General features: G+C 38.1%; 2 protein-coding genes across 3 annotated transcripts in view; one reads left to right on the plus strand and one right to left on the minus strand.

Annotated features, from left to right (window-relative positions):
* LOC120534721 (zinc finger protein 239-like) overlaps positions 1-24,467 on the plus strand; it is a 113,266-nt gene that overhangs the window by 31,260 nt on the left and 57,539 nt on the right. The window lies entirely within an intron of this gene.
* LOC120533427 (zinc finger protein OZF-like) lies at positions 157-23,757 on the minus strand. Of its 2 annotated transcripts, none has more exons than XM_039760308.1 (3): positions 23,647-23,757; positions 9,525-9,967; positions 157-3,991 (listed from the first exon to the last, which is right to left on the minus strand). In XM_039760308.1, the coding sequence occupies exons 2-3, from the start codon at positions 9,934-9,936 to the stop codon at positions 3,144-3,146; spliced, it is 1,260 nt and encodes a 419-aa protein (XP_039616242.1). In that variant the 5' UTR covers positions 9,937-9,967; positions 23,647-23,757; the 3' UTR covers positions 157-3,143. The 2 variants fall into 2 exon arrangements, with proteins under 2 accessions (XP_039616242.1, XP_039616243.1); XM_039760309.1 differs by lacking the exon at positions 23,647-23,757 and adding an exon at positions 23,519-23,580.

Raw genomic sequence — 24,467 nt, forward strand, 5'->3', positions numbered from 1 at the left:
ACTCATTCTGTTTAGCTTCCGACTGGAAAGACCATGTAAAAGAGGGGTTTCATGGACTTCTGAACAATGTCCTAATTCACAGGGTTTGGCCAACAGAAAGCGGAGTGCAGGAGTCACCATCAGATGACTGGAGATGACAGACAGTTGAATTTGAAGATTTTATCATTTATTTAAAGCAACAAACAATTTACACCAACAAACAAGAAAGCACGCTGTAAGTAAATCAAGAGAGCAGAATTCAAAGTCTCTCGGGAACAGGAAACCCCTTTTGGCCGAGGGCGTTATTTTACTAAACTTTCTTGTAATTATTATTATTATTAGACTGATGCCGAGGCGACTTACAACATGTGAGACACAATTGCTTACATTTCTTTTGTTTATTCACTATTAGCACAAGCAGGTGAAGTGACCTCCTCATGGTGACATACTATCAGTGTCTTATCAGTCATAACATATCAAATCCTTTTGAAATTCATTCTAAAACACGTCTTTGACAGGTTACAATTGCTAGTACCATATGAAAGCTCTCTGAAAGAATATTTTTCTGGGTAGGAAAAAAAATTCCAGTTAGTTCAAGAATTAACAATTTAACACGAACATAAAAAGGGGAAACTTCAGAACATTTAAATTCTTTGGGGTGGTACACCAAGACAAAAGGGTTGATGTCCTTGGTGTAGATCTTCTCCAATTAAGCCCACTTCTGAAGGTGGCACCCTATCTGAATTCTTTTGTGGCCCTGAAGATTCTGGTTTGTGAGACTCGTCGGCCACATCCAGTACAGCAATATGGCGTCTCGAGATTAATTCCTCCAAATTTTCTGGGTGTGTGTATGTGTAGCAAAGTAAATTCTTATTTTTAATTTGTTTGTTTGTAGCTTTCAGTTATGAATTTCCCCAAAAGCAACTGTTTGTGTGTCCTTAGTTTCATACCAATGGTATTTTGTAGTGCAAATGCTAATTAATGCGACTCCCCACAGACTGCAGGCACCCTCAGGTGATGGTGGATGCTGTACAGGTAAGTCTGCTCTCTTCAAACCTTTTCTAATTTTATTCTATTGATTTGACATGAATATTATTTGGTAATTCTCAAGTGTTAAATAACAAATGTGCCCCCCACTGAGTTCTTATATATAGTCTTTGTATGTTTTATTATCAAAAGCAAACAAACAAAAACACAACCAAATTTAAAAAAGGAGAATTTCTTCTTGTAGTGCACTGCCACAGCATTTTAATATAATTCAGCCTGGTGTAAAACATGAACATAAGGATACTTTGGATATTCATTTTTATTTTACATTTTTATTTATATTGTATTAATAGTTTGTTTGTAATGATTAGTAACTGATTTGATTTATTATTTAATAAGAATTTGCGAGAAGCTGTTTGTATGGCACCCTGTTTTTTTTTGTTATGTAGCCCTTTAAAATGCAAGTTATGAGGTGATAATAGCAATGGTGTAATATAAATTTAATTAATGCAGTTAAATTTATTGTGCATGGTTGCTAAAAAGTTATGTAATTATATTTCTAAGGTTTTAAATGTAAACAGTAAATGCTGGTATTTATGTTAAATTATTTTATTGTTTTGGAAAGTAGGGAATGGCAGGGGTCAGAAGAGAGACGATAAAAGGAGGGGCGGCACAAGAAAGGAGAGAACTGGGCTTTTGCAATGAAAGTGAGGATTGAAATGCAATCCATGGTAAACATCAGTGAGGAGTTTAAAAAGAGAGAGAAAAAAAAAAAAAGAAGACCGGATTCTAGCACGGAATTAACAGTCGGGACAGAAAAAAAAAAACAAAAACGTGTTGGTGGTTGGATGGACTGGTCGAGAAAGCCAAACTGGTGAGCTAGGGAGCACTGCCCATGAAACACTGAACATGGAAGACATCAGCAGACATTGGATTATACTGCCGATATCAGATATTGTTACAGCTGACCAACTATTGCTGAGAACTGATACTCGCTAGGAAAGAAACGAAAGGGGACGCACATCTGCTGGAAACCAAAAAACGACACCCGTCTGCTTTATTACAGCATAAGAGGCCGTCGTCGAGTAACGTCACAATCACCTTCAAGTAACAGGCCTGCAACGCTCATCTGTGGTACCTTTTACCTGACGTTTGTTTGGTTCCTTTTATTTAGTTTGCCGGCTTAAGTTTTAGAAGGGAATGGTATTTGTTTATTGATATTTTTTGCATTCAAAGAGAGGACTGCTGGTTCAACAATGATATAGGTTTCTTGGATTATTTAAGATTATACTTTTGTATGGATGTGGTATGTATACATGTAAATGGTTCATTTATTTAAACTAAACCATTCAACTTGGGTGTTTGTTTTATAAAGGCTGGCTAATCCATATAAAGAAAAAAAAAAGGGAAATCACATTTGTCAGGTGGCCATAGAATCCTTATGTGGGGTCTAGTAACGAATTGTGCAATTGATGGTAGAGTTATGTAAATTACATTAGTAACAAATGGTTGTTCCTTGAAAAGAGTTGTGCTGAGAACGCTAAGGTAAAAAGTTATATTTAAAGTTAGTAAAGAAGGAAAAAAGAAGAAAAGGAACAACTCAGGTAAGAACCCTCAGTAAGAGCTGAGGGGTGCTACAGTTAGTTTTTGGAAAGGTATGTGTTATTTTTTGTTATACAAAAATAGAAAAATATTTATAGATGTATAGCTGAACTATGAATTATTATGTGAGGTTATGTATATTGTAAAGAGTTCTTTTCTGATGAAATGTGCATAATATACTGTAAATAGTTCTATATGTAATATGTACATTATGAAAGCAGAGCTAGGCACATGGTGGAGGCTGTAGGGGCTTTGGTGAAAAACAGTGTGTAGGATGCCCTGTTCTTGATTTTGTTTCTGGAAAAGGAAAAGAGATATAAACTTCTGATTCTCCTCTGTGTTGATTTGTTTCTGACACAACACTAAGTTGGATGGATTCCAGTCAGTTACATGTGCTTACTGTCCAGGCAGGACTGAACCTTACTCTTTAGTCAGGGCAGTTCAGTTGTGCTTCTCTCCGGTGTGAATTCTGGTGTGTCTCTGAAAATAACTCCTCTGACCGATTTGTTTGCCACATTCCAATCAGCAATATGGCTTCTCTCAGAGATTAATTTGTCAACAATAGTTTAGTTTGCTTAATTTTCAGGACAGCAGTGAACCTCACTCTCAAGTCCTGAAGGGTGCTTGTTTTTCTGGACTGATTTTTGAACTGCTACCCTTTTTAATCTGTTGTGAATGCTAGTGTGTCTCTGAAGATTGCCCATCTCTGAAAACTGTTTACCACATTCATTACAGCAATATGGCTTCTCTCCTGTGTGAACTCTACTGTGTTTGTGAAGATGGCCTATTTGTGAAAATTGTTTACCACATTCATTACAGCAATATGGTTTCTCACCGGTGTGCACTCTAGTGTGTCTCTGAAAACTGATCTTTTGTGAAAATCGTTTACCACATTCATTACAGCAATACAGCTTCTCACCTGTGTGAATTCTTTTGTGAATACGAAGGTTACTCATTCTTGAAAATTGTTTACCACATTCATTACAACAATATGGTTTCTCTCCCGTGTGAACTCTAGTGTGTATCTGAAGACTGTTTATACGTGAAAACTGTTTACCACATTCAGTACAGCAATATGGCTTCACTCCTGTGTGACCTCTAGTGTGTCTCTGGAGACTGATCTTTTTTGAAAACTGTTTACCACATTCATTACAGGAATACGGTTTCTCTCCTGTGTGAACTCTAATGTGTCTCTGGAGACTGATCTTTTTTGAAAACCGTTTACCACATTCATTACAGCAAAAGGGCTTCTCTCCGGTGTGAACTATAGTGTGGATTTTCAGATTGTTTATACGTGAAAACCATTTACCACATTCTTTACAGCAATATGGCTTCTCGCCGGTGTGAACTCTAGTATGGATCTGAAGGACACTCCTGCCAGAGAATTCTTTTCCACATTCCAAACTGCACTGATCTTTGTTTCCTGTACAAAGTTTAAAAGAAAAGGGAAAAAAAGAGCTTACTTCAAATCCACTGCCTAATTATTAACATTAACGCACATTAAATACATGCTGGCTGAAATTAGGAACAACCTTTGATAAGCATAAGCAATTATAAAACTTTAGTTGTACATGGAAAGCACAGTCAATTTGTTAATTTTATCTGGTTTAATACAACTACTCACCAGGGGTATATTTATAGAACTTCCTTATGCTTTAACACGTGTGTAAGCCATTTCTCACAGAAACGTTAGGAATTTTAAAACTAGAACATGGCGTTTAAATTGGCTGAAAGTTATGTCAAGTTTTGTATCCCAGATACAAAACCAAATGTTCAACAGAAAACAGTGCTGGGAAATGTTACTTAAATTCGCTACATTGCTCATTATATATAAAATCCTAATCTCATCCAGTTCAGCACCGTTTCTTTTCCTCACTTTTCTCGATGGGGGAAAAAACAGAGTCTGATTAAAACTTTATATTCACTGAATGTGTTGCTGCCAGATTGAACTGATCGGTTACTTAACTGCACTTCTCGGTTTGTTACCAGTCCTTTGCTTGGAACTCATGATGGAGGGCATGTCACCTCTCTAAGGACAGCATCTCACATCCCAGTCTGAAACGTGGGATGGAATCTTCATCTCTCAGCTGCCTCGACTGAGTTCTGCAAGCTTACTGCACAGAGCCTGTTGTCTGAAAGGCCGTAGCAGCGCCCACAGATGGGTTGTCTATAGTATGTGAGTTGGTGTTTGGCTGAATGTGGAGATATCATGTTTTCTTCTGCATCGATGCCCAGTTCACAAGAGATGAGGTTAGGCTCCTCCGCACACACTGCCTTGGCCATTTTGGTTTCAGTTAGTCTGTTCAGCTCCCAACTCGAAAGACCATGTAAAAGAGGGATTTCATGGACCTCTGAAATATGTGCTAATTCACAGGGTTTGGCCAACAGAAAGCCAAGTGCAGGAGTCACCGTCAGATGACTGGAGATGACAGACAGGTGAACTTGAGGATTTTGTAATTTATTCAAAGCAACAAACAATTTACAACAACAAAAAAGAAAACAGGAAACCCAAGGCGACTTACAACATGTGAGACACAATTGATTACATTTCTTTTGTTTATTCACTATTAGCATAAGCAGGCGAAGTGACCTCCTCCTGGTGACACACTATCAGTGCCAATCATTCATAACATATCAAATCCTTTTGAAATTCATTCTAAAACACGTCTTTGACAGGTTACCATTGCTAGTACCTTATGAAAGATCTCTGAAAGAATATTTTTCTTGGTGGGGAAAAAAAATTCCACCATTACTTTTACATAATAACAGTTCAGGAATTAACAATTTAAACACTAAAATAAAAAGGGGGAACTTCAGAACATTTAAATTCTTTGGAGTGGTACACAAAGACAAAGGGATTGATGCCCCCGGTGTAGATCTTCTCCAACTAAGCCCAGTTCTGGAGGTGGCACCTAGTCTTAATTTCTTTTGTGGCCCATAAGGTTCTGGTTTATGAGACTCGTCGGCCACATCCAGTATAGCAATATGGCTTTTCGAGATTAATTCCTCCAAATTTTCTTGGTAATTGTATATGTAGCAAAGTGTATTCTGAGTTTTTTTTTTTTTTTCTGTAGCTTTTAGTTATGAATTTTCCCAAAGGCAATTGTTTGTGTGTACTTAGCTTCATACCAATGGTATTTTGTAGTACAAATGCTAATTAATGTGACTCCCCACAGAATTCATGCACCCTCAGGCGATGGTGGATGCTGTACAGGTAAGTCTGCTCTCCCCCAAGCCTTTTCTAATTTTATTCTATTTTTTGACATGAATATTATTTGGTAATTCTTAAATAACAAATGTGCCCCCAAAGTTCTTGTATACAGTCTTTGTATGTTTTATTATCAAAAGCAAACAAACAAAAACAAAACTAACTTTACAAAACAGCATTTTTACTTTTAGTGGCCTGCCATAGCATTTTAATATAATTCAGCATGCTGTACAACATGACCATGTGGAAACATTTGATTTTCATTTCAAATTTACATTTTATTTATTTGGTATTAATAGTTTGTGTTTGTAATAATTAGTAACTGATTTATTATTTAATAAGCATTGGTGAAAAGCTGGTTGTATGGCACTCTTTTTTTTTTGGAAAGGTATGTCATTTAATTTTTTGTTATTTACTTATATCCTACAGCCTCATGAGTGCAGAGCTTCCCATGTACATATACAAAGTACAGCGATGGCAAAAGTGCATTCTTGATCCGATGTAGAATAGTCGTCACGATTTGAGTTTATCTCTGGTATATCGCGTCTGTATGAAAACAGCAGTGTCAAATGTGGGGCATGGGTGGGGGGGATGTTAGGATCATGAATGCGGCTGAGAGAATAAAACTGAATAAAAAAAACAAAAAAAAAAAACAAAGCTAACCTTTACAAGTACATTGAAACCTCAGGTCATGAATGTCTCAGACCACGTATAAATCGGGATATGACTAAAAAGTTTGCCACACTTTTGCATCTGTTCATGACCACACACTCAGGTGACGAACAAGCCAGTTTCCCTTCTGTTCGTACACACCGATGATTTCCGCATGTATTCAGTCTCTCCCTGTAAATTCCCTGTGCAGTGAGAGAGAGAGAGAGAGAGCGCAAGAGAGAGAACGAGTTGGCCACATAAGGCTGAGAAGGCAGTTAAAGAATGCACCAGGCTTGTTTTTAAAGAGACTGATTCGAGCATTCTCTGTTCAAGGTTTTCTCAGTGCTATTAAATGTTTTTACATTTAGTTTATTATTAAACTGTGCAATCTATGGTATGATTGACTATTTATGTGCTTAAAAATCTTTAAAAATAATAATAATAATAATAATAATAATATAATAATTCATTACATTTATATAGCGCGATATATATTTACATACAGCTCGTACGGTCCAGAACAGATTAATTGTACTTACATACAATCCAATGAGGGAAATTACTTCGGGTCACGACCAAATTGGGTTGCGACCAGAGTTTTGGAAAGAATTACGGTCGCGACCCGAGGTTCCACTGTATCATAAATTACACCGGCTGTTACAGACTGGCATAAAATGTATGTTTTTATTCTAAAATCGTAAGAATATGTGCAGCTCACTTCTCAAAACGGACTCGTCTGGGATTGAACCCGTCAAGTTTAGATTACCAGTGAACAGCTGATACCGTTGCACCGTTGAAGCGCTTGTAGCAAATGTGTGTCAGTATCACACCATAACGCGGGTTGTCTTTCTGCAGTTATATTTTTCAAGAAAAGCGCATTTGTTCTGTTATATTTGTACATTTTGTGAAAGTGTTTCTTTAATATTTGGAATTCAGGCTTCACACATTATACACTTCATGTCTACATTTTGTCAATTATTACCAAAACATGAAAAACGTTTCTGTTTTAAAGATGTGTTTACATAGATTGTTGTAGCCACGGAACACGCATGAAATGCAAATGTTCCAAGTAACGATATAGTATTTATAAAAGGTGTCATTTTGCTTGACTTCTCACTGTATACAACTCTAAGCAACTGACAAGCAGGTAAACAGACTTGAGCTGAGACAACTGTGCGGGGTGGAGGGATGTGATAGTAGGCTGCTTGCTGTTTGCTGCTTATCCACACATTTAGCGGACAAAAGACGCTGATGGAGAAGAGCGAAGCGTTTTAAGGTGGGACGGATCTACAAGTTTTTTCATAGGCTCTGGTAATTCTAGTGTTAAACAATCTGGTTAAAAACGCCACTGCCAACTCTCCTAAACACATCCATGCTTCCATAGGTATGACATCTGGACCAACGACCTTTCCATTTTTCATCCTCTTCATAGCGGTCCTTACTTCCTCCTTGCAAATCCGTTGCACTGCCTGATTCACTATCTCCACATTATCCAACCTCTTCTCTCTCTCATTCTCTTCATTCATCAGCCTTTCAAAGTACTCTTTCCATCTGCTCAACACAATCTCCTCGCTTGCGAGTACGTATCCATCATTATAATTTATCACCCTAACCTGCTGCACATATTTCCCAGCTCTGTCCCTCTGTCTAGCCATTTGGTGCAAGTCCCTTTCTCTCTTCTTAGTGTCCAACCTGTCATACAACGTATACGCCTTTTCTTTAACATTCGCCACCTCTCTCTTCATCTCGTGCCTTATCTCCTTGTACTCTTGTCTACTTTCTGCATCTCTCTGACTATCCCACATCTTCTTTGCCATCCTCTTCCTCTGTATACTCTCCTGTAGTTCCTCATTCCACCACCAGGTTTCCTTTTCCTCCTTCCTCTTTCCAGATGTCATGCCAAGCACCCTTCTTGCTGTCACCCTTACTACATCTGCTGTAGTTTCCTAGCTGTCTGGTAACTCTTCCCTGCCACCCAGTACCTGTCTCACCTCCAAAATTCAACCTTGCAGTCTTCCTTTTTCTACTTCCACCATTTGATCCTTGGTTCTGCCCTCACTCACTTACTCTTCTTGATCTCCAACGTCATCCTACAGACCACCATACTATGCTGCTTAACTACACTTTCTCCTGCCACCACTTTGCATTCTTCAATCTCCTTCAAATCAACTCTTCTGCATAGGATGTAATCTACCGGTGTGCATCTTCCTCTACTCTTGTATGTAACCCTGTGTTCCTCCCTCTTTTTAAAATAAGCATTCACCACAGCATGTCCATCCTTTTGGCAAAATCCACTATCATTTGACCTTCTTCATTCCTCTCCTTGACACCATACCTACCCATCACCTCCTCGTCTCCACTGTTCCCTTCACCAACATGCCCATTGAAATCCGCTCCAATCACCACTTTCTGTACCTTGGGTACACTGTTCATCACTTCATCCAACTCACTCCAAAAATCTTCTCTCTCATCCATTACACACCCAAATTCCAGCTTCATAATCATTACTCTGACACTGTTTTCACCTCAAAAACACTCGACATACTGTTCCTTCAGAATAACCCCTACTCCATTTCTCCTCCCATCCACACCATGAGAGAATAATTTAAATCCAGCTCCGATCCACCTGGCCTTACTCCCCTTCCATTTAGTCTAATGAACGTACAATATATCAACCTTCCTTCTCTCCATCATATCTGCTAACTCTGTCCCCTTATCAGTCATACTGCCAACATTCAAAGTTCCTACCCTTAGTGCCACTCTCTTTACTTTCCTCCTGCCTCCAGACACATCTCCCCACATCTTCTTCTCCTTCAGCCAACAGTAGCCCAATTGCCGCCAGCACCCTGTTGGTTAACAGTACTGGTGGCAGTCATTGTTAACCCATGGTTCAACTGATCTGGTATGGAAATTTGTATTGTTGTCCGCATATTGATTTTTACACCAGATGCCCTTCCTGACGTACCCACCCCCCATTTATCCGGGCTTGGGACTGGTACAAAGAAACACACTGGTTTGTGCAAATACCATAAGATACAAACATTTAAGCCCATAAACCCAAACCCTAAAAATTGCCCATTTTTTATTTTTCACTTACTTTTTCCAGATTTCTTTGTAGATGGTAGTTGATTTTCCTGAGCTCTAACAGATGTAGTTTTCTTAGTCCTCTTTGGTTTAGACTGTAATGATTCAGTCTTCACAATGACAGAAGCCTCTGGAGATGAACAGTGTCTGCTTTGAGAAGAGTCCAACCTGGTCATCCCTCCATCTTGACACCCATCATGAAGGTTGTCTTCTTTTACACTGTTCAGATTTGTATGGTTGTGTGTCTGAATACTGACATACCTCTCTTCATCTTCTTCTTTAATGCCCACTGCCTGCAGTTCACGGTTCTCCTCCTTGATGCTCAGACATTCCTGTTTAAGGTAGATGGACTCCAACTCACAGTCCTCCTCCTTAATATCCATGATATTTGTGTCCATATCGCAGCTCTCCTGTTTCACATCCATTGAGATGTTCCAGTAAACATCAGCTTTTTCTCTATAAAAAGAACAGGAATTAACTTCAATAAAACTTCATCACTTAGATCTGAAGTCACGTGAATGTCATTTCACAACAACCTCTCTGTTAAGGTTTATGTAAAGATTGACTGTTCATAGCATGCCAACAGTAACACAGTATTCTTTATTTCAAATTATCAGTGGAGGGAACGTCCAACAGGCTGAAACAAAAAGAACAATCTACTGTACTATGGGTAACCCTAAGAGGAGAAACCAGATACGTAGCAACCAATTACTAACCTTCATGAATATTCTACTCAAAGAGGAGCTCGATAAGAGGAGAGAGGTCAGGTGGTATGTAGGGATAACCGTTATTTACCGATTCGGTACCAATGATGCGGTCTGAAAGCTGGTATTGATACCAAAGTCAAAAGACTCAGTATCGATCTAACACTACCTTGCAAAGCAAAATTAGATTTGTCAATGCATCTTAAGAACATTTGAGAATAAATGTTATTATTATGAAGAATAAAGGCAGAAACAGGGCACACATGAAAACTGCATATGGGAAGTAAACAGGCTGAGGTTTAAACTCTCACTACAGGAGCTGTGCGGCAGTAACACAGACTTCAAATTGTTAAAAACTTATTTAATACTCATTATCAGGCATTACCAGTTGAACTTTAGCAACAAAAGATATAAAACTGTGCAGTATGGTGGGATAGGATTAGGGAGAGAAAAAAAATCCAATCCCACTCAATGCATGGAAAAGTATGCCGTTTAAAGCTGGATTAAACAGTTCACAAAAACCGTATATTGGCTACAGCAGACCCTCCTTTACCCTAAAGTTAGGATATAGTGGGTTGGATACTGGAGGGATGGATGGATAAACCATATGGAGGCTAAATCAAGTATTCAGAGCCTTTCCTTTTCTGCACACTTGATTGTGTTGCAGGTGTAATTTTAAATGGGTACATTTTACACTTTTGCCCATCAATGCACACTCAATAGCCCATAAAGACAACATGAAAATACATTTTCAGAAAAGTTTAAAAACTGTATTCTTTTATTTCATCAGTAGAAGTATTCAGACACTTTGCTGTAGCTCTTCAGATTGTGTTCATGTGCATCCTATTTGCTTTCATTCTTCTTGAGATTTGTCTAGAACCTCATTGGAGACCACCTGTGACAAGCTGACTTGATCGGACATCGTTTAGAAAAAGCACACGTGTACCTGTGTATGTAAGGCCCCACGATTTAAACTGCATGCCATAATGAAACCTAAGCCAAAATGTCCAAGGAATTCTCTGTAGACCTCTGCAATAAAATGGTGGTCAGGCAAAGATAAGGACAAGGGGATAAAAAATATTTATAAAGCTGTGGGCATTTCCAGGGATACTCTGGCCTAAATAATTCTGAAATGGATGAAGATTGGCACCACCAGGATTTCATCTAGAATGTGTAGTCCAGACAAAACAGAGTAAAACTCCAAGATAGGCACTGGTCATGAAGGTGATCAAAAACCTAATGGTTGCTATAACAGAGCTTCAGAAGTTGGGAGAACCGATTAGAAGAATGAACATCTTGGCAGCACTCCATCAATCAGGCATTTATGGCAGATTTGCTAGATGGAAGTCACTATTGAGTAAAAGGTATATACTGGACCACTTGGAGTTTGCCAACTGACATTTAAAGGACTCAGAGCATGAGGAAAAAGATTCAATGGTTGCATGAGACAGAATTTGAACTATTTGGGCAAAACTCCAAGCACTGTCTCTGGCAAAAACCAGACACTGCTCATCATCTGCCTAATATCATCCCTTCATTGAAGCATGGTGGTGGTGGCAGCAACATGCTATGTGATGCTCCTCAGCAGCAGGGATGGAAAAAGTGGTCAGAACCGAGGAAAGAATGAATGCAGTTAAATACAGAGAGAACCTTCAGCAAAACCTGCTCCAGAGTACACACAGTCTCAGACTGGGGAGATGGCTTTCCTTTCAGTATGATAATAACAAAGTATACCACCAAGACAATGATACCCTGGCTTTGGGGCAAGTTTGAGTGTCCAAGAGTGGTCCAGCTAAAGACCACACTTAAACCCCATAGAATAGCTGCGGAGAGACCTGGCAGATTTTCTGATGCTTTCCATACAATGTAACAGAGCTTGAGAAGATCTCAGGTCAGGTCAGGCTAAGCTGGGGAGTATGCACTGGTACAGCGTGTTGCCACACTCACCACATGACAAAACAGCTCGCAATCCTTGTTGGCAATCCCTGTTGGCAATCCCCTGTTCAGTCTGGTCCTACAATTGGTCCTCCAACTTGCAGGGATAACTTGGGGGTTGGCTGCAGGATTGGCAGGCCAGCTACCATAAAGTTACTTCACACAGCTCCAAAATGGAAGGCAGATCTGCAAAGAAGAATTCAATAAACTGCCCAAATCAAGGTGTGCTCAGCCTATAGAGACTTACTTAGGAAGACTCAAAGCTGGAACTGTTGCCAAGGGGGCTTCTGCAAAGTACAGAATTAAGAGTATGAGTACTTATGAATGAGAGGTTCAGTTTTTTGATCCGGATTACATTTGCAAACCTTTCAGAAGACATTTCTTCAGTTTGTCATAATGTGTAATTGAGTGTACATTGTTGGTTAAAACTGGCAAATTTCAAAATTAAATCCACAGCACAAAGTGTGCAGAAAGTTGACGGATGACCATTGCCAGTTATTAACGTCTACAGGAAAATTAACATGAGGAACTACACTTATCTCCCACTCTATACATTTGTATTCGTTCTCTTCTCGTATTCTGTCCACCATGATCACAGACTCAAGTTCTGCTCGGTTTGTTTTTCTCTTTTACTTATCAGAATTGTAAGGTTCTGTTATGAGGACATTGTGATCTGTAGTGATAGTAGGGAGCAGGTTGAGGAGACCCTGGAGAGGTGGAGATTTGCTCTAGAGAGGAGAGGAATGAAGGTCAGTAGGAACACGTCAGAAAACGTGTGTGTGAATGACAGGGAGGTCAGTGGAATGGTGAGGATGCAAGAAGTAGAGTTGGGAAAGGTGGATGAGTTTAAATACTTGGGATCAACAGTACAGAGTAACAGGGTTTGTGGAAGAAAGGTGAAAAAGAGTGCAGTCAGGGTGGAATGGGTGGAGAAGAGTGTCAGGAGGGATTTGTGACAGACAGATATCAGCAAGAGTGAAAGGGAAGGTTGACAGGATGGTAGTGAGACCAGCTATGTTATATGGGCTGGAGATGGTGGCATTGACCACAAACCAGGAGACAGAGCTGGAGGTGGCAGAGTTAAAGATGCTAAGATTTGTATTGGGTTTGACGAGGATGGACAGGATGAGAAATGAGGACACAGAGGGTCAGCTCAGGTTGGGAGACAAAGTCAGAGAGGCGAGATTGCGTTGGTTTGGATGAGGAGAGACGCTGGGAATATTGGGAGAAGAATGATAAGGATAGAGCTGTCTAGTAGGAGGAAATGAGGAAGGTTTAAGAGAAGGTTTATGGATGTGGTGAGAGAAGACATGAACGTGATGAGTTTAACAGAGGAAAAGGACAGAAAGAGATGGAAAATGATGATCCGCTAAGGCAACCCCTAACGGGGGGGCAGCCGATAGAAGAAGACTTATCAGAAGTGTAAAGGAGTAATGGGTGGAGGGAAGCCTCAAGAAGCATCAAAACATTTGAAGCAACTGCGTTGGAAATCACGTTGAAGCTTTTAACACTCACCTCCCTAATGACATCTCCTGGCCATTTGCATTAACGTTACACAAACTGATGATTAAGTTCAATGACGTCTATTCAACTTATACTACTTTTATTTTTCAATTGCTAAAGGCTGGCAATGAAGAGAAGGGTATAAAAGAAGTCTGAAATTCCTAGAGTTGAAAATGTATAGGAAACATGAGAGATAAGCTTTCAGCTTTTGTTAGAAAGAATCTGCCATGAATGGTCAGATCTCTAGTCATCCATGAGTTAATTGTTTCCTTAATGGAGTAAGAACTAAATTAAGGTCTATCACACTGTTTTCACTTGTTGTTGTTGTGTTGATTTTAATTTCTAAGTAACTGTGTTTTAACAGGAATTTCATAGAATTTAGTTTGATTACTTTGTTTCAGCACCAGTAGTTCACATTTGCTTGAAAATATTTTAAATAACATCATGTGCTGTATGCACTTCACTGACATTTTCCAAAAAAAAAAAAAAATTAGTGTCGCCTGCAAGCTGCGAGATCCTGATTTCTTTTTTTAATTGAGTTAAAATACCTTTAAGTTCTCTTTGAGTGACCAACAAACTAAGAATTTCAGAAGTAAGGAGATAATGCGGGGTGTATGGATAAGAAGGGTCAATGTTGACAAATTCCTCTGTGAATTTCAAATTGTTGGGAGGTTCCATGCGAAACTTAAACTGAGCCATTAAAAGCACTTATAAACCGTCATAATTGCTTTTATTAAAAAAAAAAAACAAAATAATTTAATTTAAAATTTTGGTAGTGTTTCCCTAAATTCATAAATAAATTTATGTCAAAAGATAAATTCAAGTCTTATTGTGTCAAATACAGTTTGAAAATCCAGAAATAGAACCACTGGGTGTCCCGAAAGCAATTCATCATATTTAGTCAAGTCTAAAATAAAACAGATATTATTAGAAATATAATGATCTTTAACATAACTTCAAGGTCATTTATTCCATATTTCAGTTTATTAGTGAATACCAAGGCTAGAGTCTTGTAATCATTGTTCAAAAGCATTGCAGGATGTCAATTATCCAAAAGTAGAACATCTTTATTAAGCTTAGGAATTAAGGTAATGATGCCTTGTCTCACTGAATTAGGTCATTCTCCCATTTCAAAACCTTTGAAAGTTGCAAGTAAAAAATATGAAATGTGATCTATAAACATTTTATAAAATTCTGAGGTTAGGACATCTTTCCCACCTGATTTATTATCTTTTACATTTTTGATGGCCTATTTTATTTATACTTATATGCTGGGACCCAAATATTTCAATGGCCTTGTCAAGATTACTATCTAATATATAAAGTTGTTTGTAAAAATTGGTTCTGAGTTCTTCAATTATTGTAGGATTCTCACAAAGGAACCCACCAATTATGAGCTTTCAAAGCATGTTGATTTTATCCCTCTATCTTCTAGATTGAAAAAAAAAATTATTTCTCCTTTTTCCAACCAATGTCTTCTTGATCTCACAAAATCCCCCTTTTGCCAGGTAAATATTTAAGTTATCAGCTTCTATGTATCTAACAACATAGATATTGACATACACACACAATTTTTTAAATTTAAAGAATTTTTTTTTTTTTTTAAATTAAGCTATGTTTCAGACAGGACCACTAACAGTCAAAAGTCTTAGAACACCTCAGTTTTTCTTCAAATTGAATCAGTTGAAATGCAATGAGTGACCTAATATAGTGAAAAGGTAAGCAGTAAACTGTCAGAGGTTTACATTTAAAGTTTAGGTTAGCAACAACTGAAAAAGGGAATTTCAGGGAAAACTAATAGGTTACAACCTACAGATGTTCTGCAGCAAGTAAATGAAGCCTTGAAAATTGAAGTAAACAATTTGCACAGGTGCCCCAACTTGTGTCGATTGCTTACAAACCCTCTTTGTGTCTAAAAGCAGAGTTGGACCAGATTGTGTTACTACACCTCCTGAAGTACCACTTGGACAATATTCCAGTGATAACAACAAGAAAATGGTAATTAACAAATCAAATGAGGCAGATCATTACCATTACATGTGTAGGCATTTCATTCAGAGAAGTGTATAATGGTCTATGACTCTATCCCAGATGCTTTTTCCTCTTACCATAAAGTTGACCACATCACTGTGAGTACATATATATATACATACATATATATATATACATACATATATATATATACATACATATATATATACATACATATATATATACATATATATATATATATATATATATATATATATATATATATATACATATATATATATATATATATATATATATATATATATATATATATATATATATATATATATATATATATATATATATATATATATATATATATATATATATATATATATATATATATATATATATATACATATATATATATATATATATATATATATATATATATATATATATATATATATATATATATATATATATATATATATATATATATATATATATATATATATATATATATATATATATATATATATATATATATATATATATATATATATATATATATATATATATATATATATATATATATATATATATATATATATATATATATATATATATATATATATATATATATATATATATATATATATATATATATATATACATATATATATATATATATATATATATATATATATATATATATATATATATATATATATATATATATATATATATATATATATATATATATATATATATATATATACTAGCAAAGTACTGCCTGAAAAGTTTTATTAAGAAGAAATTTAAATCTTTTTAAACTGAGGGAAAATATACCAATAATTATTTGTTAAGGATCTCTTTGTGTGCCACGTTGTCAGTTCGGCCCTCCGGTCGTAATATGACCAAGCTGTGCACTGAGCTTACTCTTGAGCATGCAACGTAGAGTTGGCCATGTGAACAGTAATCTTGTTTCAAATCTCACAGCTTGGATTTCTGCTGTCATAATCGGTTTGAGTTTCATGGTTTGTTTCAATTACGACAGTATTTGTAGGACTTGTGTTGAAGAGACATTTGGCATCTGTCAAGCGCTGTAAGTATACAACCAGTTTCATCGATAACTTCACATCCAGCTTTTGAGGGTTTAAACATTCATAAACATCAAAGTGTCCACTATTGAAATTGTCACCTGTGAATCGAAGATGTTGAAGAGACATTGGCGGTTGTCCAAAGGTTTAAAATAATTGGCCATTTCGGTACACTTGAAAGCGACAACCGAACAATTCAGCGGCAGCCATCAACTCACATGCAGAACCATAGGTGAAGGGCTTAAGCATTTCACTCTTCTAGTGCTCCTGTGTAGTATAATTATCTCCTGTACTGTCATCAGTTCACACCTTGAACCTGTCCCAGTCATTCAATACATAAGACACAATGTTCCTCCGGATATCAAGAGTGAGCCTGATATGGCTGTGCAATATGTAACAAAGAGAATGGAAAAGGCAGGTGCCATCTCCGGGCATGGAAACCACTTGGTAAGTGACAGTTCTTTGATCGATGGTGATCACCTCAATAGGCATGTTAATGCTGGTACGGTTGGAACGATAAAGGAAATGGGTACCTGAACAATGTAAAGTAAGTCTAAAATACCTACACAATAACTATAATCGTAATAAATGAACAATAAAACAGCGGAGAAGCCATGGATTAAATAAAAAGGCTGTAGTTATCAGCAGGGAGACGTGAATGTAGAGACTGGAGCGATGGACGGCCTTATATAGGCAGGCAGCCAACAACGTGGGAGGCGTTTAGATGGGGGACCCAACGCCACCTCACACGGTGACCGAGTTGCAGGCTATGGACGTATATATGTACGTAAGTAGGATTCAGTTAGGGTTGGGAACCCATGCACCAAATTTCTTGAAGATGGGCCCATAAGTAACAAACACCGTTGAAAAGTTCAATATGGCGGCCAACAGTGGCATCATACCACCGAAATAAGTACCAAACTTCAGGCTTCTAGATACACGGGAAGTTGGAGAATTAGTGACATTGGAAACTTCAATATGGAGGCTGACAGTGGCATCATACCACCGAAATAAGTATGTGCATTAGTTTCGGTTAGTGCAGGGAAGCCTACCAAATTTCGTGAAGATGGGGCCATAAATAAGAAAGTTCAACATGGCGAACTTTGTCAACTGTTATGACCATTACGCGTAGAATTTCGAAATGAAACCTGCTTAACTTTTGTAAGTAAGCTGTAAGGAATGAGCATGCCAAATTTCAGCCTTCTACCTACACGGGAAGTTGGAGAATTAGTGATGTTTGGAAAATTCAATATGGCGGCCGACAGTGGCGTCATACCACCAAAAGAAGTACGTACATCGGTTTTGGTTAGCGCAGGGAAGCCACCTACCAAATTTCTGTGAAGATGGGGTCAGCCTTCTACCTACACGGGAACTTGGAAAATTAGTGACGTTGGAAAGTTCAATATGGCGGCCGACAGTGGCATCATACCATTGAAATAAGTAAGTACATCGGTTTCGGTTAACGCAGGGAAGCTGCCTACCAAATTTCGTGAAGATGGGGCCATAAATAAGAAAATTAAACATGGCAGACGTTGTCGACCGTTACGTGTAGAATTTTGAAATGAAACCTGCTTAACTTTTGTAAGTAAACTGTAAGGAATGAGCCTGCCAAATTTCAGTCTTCTACCTACACGGGAAGTTGGAGAATTAGTGATGAGTCAGTGAGTGAGTCAGTGAGGGCTTTGCCTTTTATTAGTATAGATATGACAGCAACACTCATCACTCACAACAGTGACAAAACAATTACATTGACAATCATGTTACGTTATTTTCAAAATGTTTCCTTTTCTTTTTCATTACTTCTTTAACACACTACTTCTCCGCTGCGAAGCGCGGGTATATTGCTAGTCTATACTAATAAAAGGCAAAGCCCTCACTGACTGACAGACTGACTCACTCACTGACTCATCACTAACTCTCCAACTTCCATGTAGGTAGAAGGCTGAAATTTGGCAGGCTCATTCCTTACAGCTTACTTACAAAACTTAGACAGGTTTCATTTCGAAATTCTACGTGTAACGGTCATAACTGGAACCTACTTTCGTACATATATACGGCAATAGCCAGCAGCTCGGTCGCCGTATGAGGCGGATTTGCTACTCTCATCGTCACACCTCCCACGTAACTGAGTGCCTGCACATATAAGGGCGTCAGTCAGCAGCAATCCAATAGACATGCTGCCACTAAATATTCGTGGGTGAAGGGCTGTGCTTATGCAAATGAAGATGAGATGGTCAGGGATAGACTAGTGTTTGGCACAAACTCAGTGAAAGTGCGAGAGAAACGTTTAAGTGCCGGGTCTTAGCTAACATTAAATAAAGCAGTGGACATCACAAGATCGCACAAGATAGCACAAGCACAGCTGAGAACCTTCGATGCATGTACTCCAAGTGGCTCACGTGAACTGACTGTGAATGCAGTACGCAGAGAACAAGCAATACCTCCAAAGAGCGCGGAGACTTTTGATCACGTGAACGTGTCTGCAAAAAGTGGCGTCTCCTGCCCTGCAAAAATACTATAAAAGTCGAGCTGCCGGCGCGCGCGCGTAGCTGTGGCGGCCTTTGAGACGCTGACTGCGCTTCTGCCTTAAGTGAAAGTAAGCACTTTTTATTTTTTTATCCTTACCCTGAGCTATAGCCCAGACAACTGCAAACACGGGATCCCTTTTCTAGACCGCGGCAAACTAATATTAAGGCGCATCGCACTTTCTTTTGCACGTATATGATTATGAGGTCGTGGAAGACATGCACAGGAGTGGAGAACTGACAGTGCCATCCCGGCCGGTTAATGGCAGGGCCGTCTCTCCAGTCTACACGAGACCCGCCGCAACGCTCCTCAAAAGGCGCCAATATCATCAGCGAAGATGTCTCTCTACACTATATAAAAGAAAAAGGAAAGTTTCCTTTCTTTACACCTTTTTTTCCCATTTATCCTACACCAAAGCCTTTCTCTCTTAACACTGCAGAGGACACAAAACTAATTTTCTTTAATTGCTGGTAATGCCGGTAAGGCACATTACCACAGGCAGAAATTTGAACATTCACATAGAAAATGTAATTTCTATAACACAGCCGTCGTGTAGCGCCTTTCAAAAAGGATCTACTACCGAGAGAAGCACTTTTAATTTTTTCCTCCTTCCCCTGAGCTATAGCCCAGACAACTACAAACACGGGATCCCTTTTCTATCTGTATATATAATATATAAATACAGTGGTGTGAAAAACTATTTGCCCCCTTCCTGATTTCTTATTCTTTTGCATGTTTGTCACACAAAATGTTTCTGATCATCAAACACATTTAACTATTAGTCAAATATAACACAAGTAAACACAAAATGCAGTTTTTAAATGATAGTTATTATTATTTAGGGAGAAAAAAAATCCAAACCTACACGGCCCTCTGTGAAAAAGTAATTGCCCCCTTGTTAAAAAATAACCTAACTGTGGTGTATCACACCTGAGTTCAATTTCCGTAGCCACCCCAGGCCTGATTACTGCCACACCTGTTTCAATCAAGAAATCACTTAAATAGGAGCTGCCTGACACAGAGAAGTAGACCAAAAGCACCTCAAAAGCTAGACATCATGCCAAGATCCAAAGAAATTCAGGAACAAATGAGAACAGAAGTAATTGAGATCTATCAGTCTGGTAAAGGTTATAAAGCCATTTCTAAAGCTTTGGGACTCCAGCGAACCACAGTGAGAGCCATTATCCACAAATGGCAAAAACATGGGAACAGTGGTGAACCTTCCCAGGAGTGGCCGGCCGACCAAAATTACCCCAAGAGCACAGAGACGACTCATCCGAGAGGTCACAAAAGACCCCAGGACAGCGTCTAAAGAACTGCAGGCCTCACTTGCCTCAATTAAGGTCAGTGTTCACGACTCCACCATAAGAAAGAGACTGGGAAAAACGGCCTGCATGGCAGATTTCCAAGACGCAAACCACTGTTAAGCAAAAAGAACATTAGGGTTCGTCTCAATTTTGCTAAGAAACATTTCAATGATTGCCAAGACTTTTGGGAAAATACCTTGTGGACTGATGAGACAAAAGTTGAACTTTTGGAAGGCAAATGTCCGTTACATCTGGTAAAAGGAACACAGCATTTCAGAAAAAGAACATCATACCAACAGTAAAATATGGTGGTGGTAGTGTAATGGTCTGGGGTTGTTTTGCTGCTTCAGGACCTGGAAGGCTTGCTGTGATAGATGGAACCATGAATTCTACTGTCTACCAAAAATCCTGAAGGAGAATGTCCGGCCATCTGTTCGTCAACTCAAGCTGAAGCGATCTTGGGTGCTGCAACAGGACAATGACCCAAAACACACCAGCAAATCCACCTCTGAATGGCTGAAGAAAAACAAAATGAAGACTTTGGAGTGGCCTAGTCAAAGTCCTGACCTGAATCCAATTGAGATGCTATGGCATGACCTTAAAAAGGCGGTTCATGCTAGAAAACCCTCAAATGAAGCTGAATTACAACAATTCTGCAAAGATGAGTGGGCCAAAAATCCTCCAGAGCGCTGTAAAAGACTCATTGCAAGTTATCGCAAACGCTTGATTGCAGTTATTGCTGCTAAGGGTGGCCCAACCAGTTATTAGGTTCAGGGGCAATTACTTTTTCACACAGGGCCATGTAGGTTTGGATTTTTTTTTTCTCCCTAAATAATAAAAACCATCATTTAAAAACTGCATTTTGTGTTTACTTGTGTTATATTTGACTAATGGTTAAATGTGTTTGATGATCAGAAACATTTTGTGTGACAAACATGCAAAAGAATAAGAAATCAGGAAGGGGGCAAATAGTTTTTCACACTACTGTATATGACAGCAACACTCATAACAGTGACAAAACAATTACATTCACAATCATCTTACGTTATTTTTAAAATGTTTCCTTTTCTTTTTCATAACTTCTTTAACACACTACTTCTCTGCTGTGAAGCGCGGGTATTTTGCTAGTTATCTATGAATGGACTTAACATACTAGACAAGATAACTGTATATTGTACTAATTAAATCATAAGACTGACCCACCAGTGACATTTCAATGGCCAACTTAAAGCAAATGGCGTTGACTCCATCTGTACCTTATTCAAAACAAAATGAGAGAATACCTGCCTAAAAATGTCACTAACACTAACCGGTTAATAAAACACTATGCAACAAGTCCCTTGACGTAAGAGATGCTTTTATTTTCGGTAAAGGGGCTGAACATTCTATCCTACAGGTTTATTTTTAACCAAAAAAGAAATGTAACCAATTGTATTGTATTTCGAAACATTTAAGGCTTGTACTTCTTTAAAACAATACACTACAACAATGACTGCTCACTTACTAGTAATTGGGGGTTTACTGTTAATGTAGTGGCTTCTGATGTCTACCGTGAGAAATCAAACATTTGGAAGGACAGTAATAAAAACTATTTTTTCTGAAAATATCCTCCTCAAATTCAAAGACTAAACATATATAATCCCAGTAAAGATGTATAGTAAAATACTCAGTGAACCAGCATCATTGTGCACTTTTATTAATTCACATAATCTTTACCTGCCCTCTTTATTGAATTCTTTTCTAATATAATCTACTTCTGTCCAAAGCTAGAACATCAATTTTGACCTCACAATTTGAAGACTCAAGGAGTGTTGTGTATAATGGGCATCATATGTGCGAGTAGAGAGTTTAGAAATAACTATCTGGAAAAAAATGCTTAATAATAACGATGGACAGCAACTAAATAGTGCAAGTCTTAACGAATGTTTGCAGATCTTACTTTAAAGTCTCTGAAACAAAACTTTATTGATGTTTCCAAAAACACAAATCCAGTATTAAGTCCGTCAGATTCATCATACGGAAATAAATGTTGCATGCACACACATAAAACAATAAAAATAATTAAAAAAAATAGTAATAAACTTCTACTAATAACTTCTCCCAGTATTGAGACATTGACGTCTCTGAAACTGATGTCATTTAGATATGGGAAGAAAACCAAAGTAGCTGTGCAGGGTAGGAACGAAATACCGGCCATCGTAGGGTACAACTGTATGCGTATCCACCACCATAGTAAGTCAGGTTAGGTTTGCCAGCCCACTAAACCTGGAATCTTTAGAAATTAGGGTGAAAAAATAAATAAATAGGGGACACAAGGAAAATGCATACAGACCACAAAATTCATTTTGCTGGAAGTGAAAGTCAGTAACACAAAATCTCTATTAAACTTTCAATATTCATCAACATGCATTACCGGTTTTGGATTTTAGCACCAAAACAGACTTTTTCACATATGACACGAGCTAAAAGAGAAACAAAACAACATACATAGAATTGTTCATCCATGCACAGCATGTAAATATACGCCGACTACATTGAATTACGCAGGTTTCAGAATTCTAAGTCGTGTATATAAATACACACATACTGATTATGGACGCCCGTCTTCAACAGACATGAACATTACATTTAGACTTCTCCAGGTTGGTTACCCGAGGAATACCGGCACGACAGCGCTACACTTTCTCTCCCTCCATACATTTGTTTTCGTTCTTGGTTTCGCATGCACTTCGACTTTTCTCCACGGTCGTGGACTCCAGTTTGTTTCAGTTCGTGTTGGTCTTTTTCTGATCATAAGTTTAAAGCCCGACTAATTCCTCGCTGCTTTCTGAAATACCGACCGATCACGAACACCGCGGAATGAAAAAGGAGAAAGAAAAGTAAAAATTAAAGCGCTGTGTGTGTTAGTGAAATTGATTTGATTGGAGCGGATGGAAACTCATGCATTCGTAAACTTACCACGTGCCCAAACCACGAATAATTACCCTCCGTCTCTCGGTAATGACTTTCTTTCAAAACGGACTTCGTCTAGAGCAAATGAAAAATCCACATTCATAACATGACGGCCCCAAACTCATATCACTTACCTTCACCCTGTGTGCGATGTGATACTTTTTAAAGTCGACCTACTCAGCAGTTTGTTTTGGTTAGCGACAGCGAGAAGCGCGCGCCGACTTCCGTATCTGCCTGTTTTGGTGACGTCACGGGTCAAAGTACTCTAAATACGTCATAAAGCGCGACGAAAACAGTAGCGTCCCAAAACTTGAGCGGTCAGCTGGAAGCAGAAAGGAAGACGCTGTGCGCGTGTATCCCGGGTTTATCACAATATTTGGAAAGATAATCAAGCGATCCGAGTCGGGTCTGTCACTTTAAGGAATGTGGGATTTTTCATTCTGCTTCACTGAATTTTCGTATGTCATTTCTTTACCGCTTTCTGCGGCTCACTGCACTTTTACTTTCTCGATTCCCGTTTCTGCTCTATGCCGTCTGTTTCTTTATTCTCCTGGGGGATACTTTGAGACCGAGAAGGCGTCGCTTTTATTTATTTATTTTATTTATTTATTTAAAAGAAAAGCAGTAATACAAAACTTAGTCAAAGCGCAGCTATTATGTTAACATCCTTTGAATAAAATGAAAACCGATCCTCGGAGAAACACATTTTTCGCTCGATTTAAGGTCTACATTTGATTTTTCCGTTGACTTACGAGAGGTATGTTTTGAGTCTTCCATTTAAGCAAGCTGGATATGTGTGCAAGCCATGGCATGCAGTAAGATGCTTTTTAAGTTTAGTTTTTTATTAAATGCTTTGCTAAATCAAGAATATCTAACGTAAACATTGATAATCTGATATTTTATATACAAAGTAAACAAAAAAGCACGGGATGCTAATATTGTTTAGATTATGTTT

The sequence above is a fragment of the Polypterus senegalus genome, chromosome 8, assembly GCF_016835505.1.
Source record: "Polypterus senegalus isolate Bchr_013 chromosome 8, ASM1683550v1, whole genome shotgun sequence".
Lineage (NCBI taxonomy): Eukaryota > Metazoa > Chordata > Cladistia > Polypteriformes > Polypteridae > Polypterus > Polypterus senegalus.